The sequence below is a fragment of the Austrofundulus limnaeus genome, unplaced genomic scaffold (genome assembly GCF_001266775.1).
Source record: "Austrofundulus limnaeus strain Quisiro unplaced genomic scaffold, Austrofundulus_limnaeus-1.0 Scaffold427, whole genome shotgun sequence".
Lineage (NCBI taxonomy): Eukaryota > Metazoa > Chordata > Actinopteri > Cyprinodontiformes > Rivulidae > Austrofundulus > Austrofundulus limnaeus.
This window is the reverse complement of record NW_013952829.1, coordinates 65,593-68,447: the sequence shown is the minus strand read 5'-3', so window position 1 is coordinate 68,447 and position 2,855 is coordinate 65,593. Positions and strand designations below refer to the sequence as shown.

Genomic DNA, 2,855 nt, shown 5'->3' with positions numbered 1-2,855 from the left:
TATATATATATATATATATGTATGTATATATTTATGTATATATATATTTATGTATATATACATATTTATTTATTTATTATAAATCTGTTCTAAAAAAAACGTACCTAAAAAATGAAACTGTGCACTTGTGTCTGCAGTACGGCGTGAGCAGCACTGGGGGGATGTGTGAGCCCATCACCCTCCCTGCGTGCCAAGGCCTGTCCTACAGCCAGACCATCGTCCCAAACCTTTTGGGCCATGCAAGTCAAAGAGAAGCGGCCTCCAAGATGTCCTTTTTCAACTCGATAGTGCAGACCTTGTGCTCGGCAGACATGCATGTCTTCCTGTGCAGAGTTTACACCCCGGAGTGCGTGGAGGGGCAGGTGCAGCGGCCCTGCAGGTCATTCTGTGAAAAAGCCAGACAGAGCTGTGAGGGTTTGATGAGTAATTTAGGAGTTTCCTGGCCTGTTGAGCTGCAGTGTCACTCCTTCCCAGAAGAAATGTGTGTATCTGTAAGTATATTCTAGACGAGGAAAACAAAGAAGTTTGTTTTGAAATTAACTGTACATTTTTGTTTTGAAATGCTGCATTTTCAGATTTTTTTTTACACATAATTGTTTCTTCTTTTACAGGAAGACCTCAGGAAGGAGGTAAGCTCTTCCGTAAAAACGATATATTACTCTAACATCTTTTTGCTTAAAGGTTTGTTGCAAACTATGAAATCAAACATAAAAGTGGTTCTACTGAAAAAGTTTACTCCAGTAGTTTTCAGATATATTGATACACATTTCATAAATGCAGGTACACGTTCAGTATAAACAAAGCACTTTTATTTGCATATCACTTCAGCTACACTACAGTATACAAAGTCACATGGTAATTAACATTTTTTACTTATTCATTTTTACTTTGAAGGACAAATTCACGACTGATATAATAGAAAAAAATGTTAATTCTGTTTCTTACTTTAAAAAAATAATGTTTTTGACGGGTCTTCTTAATTTTTCAGATTACATTTAAACTGCATGAAAGAAACCAAAAAAATGTAATATTGTCATTTTATAATTAAACAGTGCAACATTGAATTAAGTTCCCGTGTGTTGTTGTAATTAATTTCCTATAGATTTGGACCTCATAAATATGATGTGTAATTTTTTTGTTTATTTGTTTTCTAATCTTGTTTTCAGATGCTGAGTGCAGAGGAAGTTCTTGCCAAATTGAATGCTAATGGCTACACTGTTAGTGGCAAATGTCAGTTTATTTTACACTAATTTAACAGAAGTGTCTCTTTAACTGAAGAATGTTTATTATTATTATTATTATTATTATTATTATTATTATTATTATTATTATTATTATTTTGATGTTTATTTGTTTCTAATGCAGCTTTAACTCTCACGACGGCCCGATTGCTGCTGATTCTGATGGATGTATCCTTCGTTACTAAGTATTTAGGATTTTGTGCCATTGATTTGCTGACTTCATTAAAACAATAAATCCAACACTTACCGGTAACTTTAAAAAATGTTTGTTTTTTTCATTTCGTACCTTTTTAAGTATTTGGTTTAGAGGAATTTCAAGCTATAAATGAATGTCTGAAGTGATCCTTAACCAGCCCTTTCAGGCAGATAAAACAGGAGACCTGGATGCGGTGGAGTTCTTCAGATTGGAGCACTATGTGGCCGTGATCAGGAGAGAGTACGTGGAGAACTACGAAAGCAGCACTCCATCTACGGTCATACAGGCTAATATGAAAAAGGCTGTTGATGCCCATGGTGCGAAATGATTTCTTTATTATTCTCTTGTGTTAACTTTTCCGGAAAATTTTGCTAATATCCGTGTAAGATCGACTTGAAGTGAATTTGAATTATGATATAAATTCAAATTCACATCCCATGTTTTTAATACAACACAGGCAGTTCCACTTTTTTTTTGTTTGCCCAAGTCACAAATGTAAAGCAAACAATCAAAACGATTTTTAAAATATATATTGAATAAAAGGTTATTAGTATCACTTGTTTTGTTTTTGTGCAGGTTTTTCTTTGGATGATGAAACCTTCAAGGCTCTGTGGTTTGAATACAACACTAAGGGTGGAATCGACTACGATAAATATGTGGCAGCCCTGACAAAACTTCAAATCCTCAAAGGTAACGGCAACCCCAACCTGGCTTTTGTATTTTAGTTTTTATTTGAAATTTTCCACATTTTTGTCCATTCAACAGTGAACTACATGTTAAGATACTGTTTTACTGGACATTTTAGAATAAATTTAACTTGATTACACTTTTCTCTTGGATCAGATCGTTTCCAGGCTCATCTGCTGAATTTGTCGTGTAATTGCCAAATCGCCAGTTTCTCTTTTAACCAGGTAAGTTTATTTTTTTATTGATTTGGGATTTGTCTGGTTAAAAAACAGTAAATAAGTAAATTCATTAATTCATTCATTCATTCATTAACTCATTCATTCATTCATTCATTCATTCATTAATATTGTGACATCAGAGATATTTTTAACAGTTCAGTAGCCAGTGTGAAAATCTTCTACAAATGTTTCAGCAGCAGACAGTTTTGCAACTTAAAACACCAATAGGGTAAATGGGCTTTAATTTTAACCCAGGTGTCYTCAACATATCTGAACCAATGGCTCGGTGGCACCCCTGAAAAGGACACCAAAAGTGCCACCGAGCCATTGGTTCAGATATGTTGACGACACCTGGGTTAAAATTAAAGCCCAGGAAGTCCAACATTTCACCGATCACATCAACTCTGTGGATGAATATATTAAGTTCACARYAGAGGATGTAAAAAATGGCAGGTTGGTGTTCCTGGATTGCGATGTCTTGGTTTTGGATGMAGGACGGTTGGAAACTGGCGT

General features: G+C 34.9%; 2 protein-coding genes across 2 annotated transcripts in view; one reads left to right on the top strand and one right to left on the bottom strand.

Moving 5' to 3' along the window:
• The window catches only part of LOC106529207 (uncharacterized), a gene marked incomplete at its 3' end in the record, with an annotated part of 12,598 nt that extends 10,250 nt beyond the window's left edge, over window positions 1-2,348 (top strand). The window contains 7 exon segments of the mRNA XM_014024563.1: window positions 138-491; window positions 612-629; window positions 1,167-1,230; window positions 1,366-1,409; window positions 1,604-1,754; window positions 2,014-2,127; window positions 2,281-2,348. Coding sequence (XP_013880017.1) covers window positions 138-491; window positions 612-629; window positions 1,167-1,230; window positions 1,366-1,409; window positions 1,604-1,754; window positions 2,014-2,127; window positions 2,281-2,348 — 813 coding nt within the window.
• Window positions 1-2,855, bottom strand: part of isg20l2 (interferon stimulated exonuclease gene 20-like 2) — a gene marked incomplete at its 5' end in the record, with an annotated part of 50,058 nt that overhangs the window by 27,845 nt on the left and 19,358 nt on the right.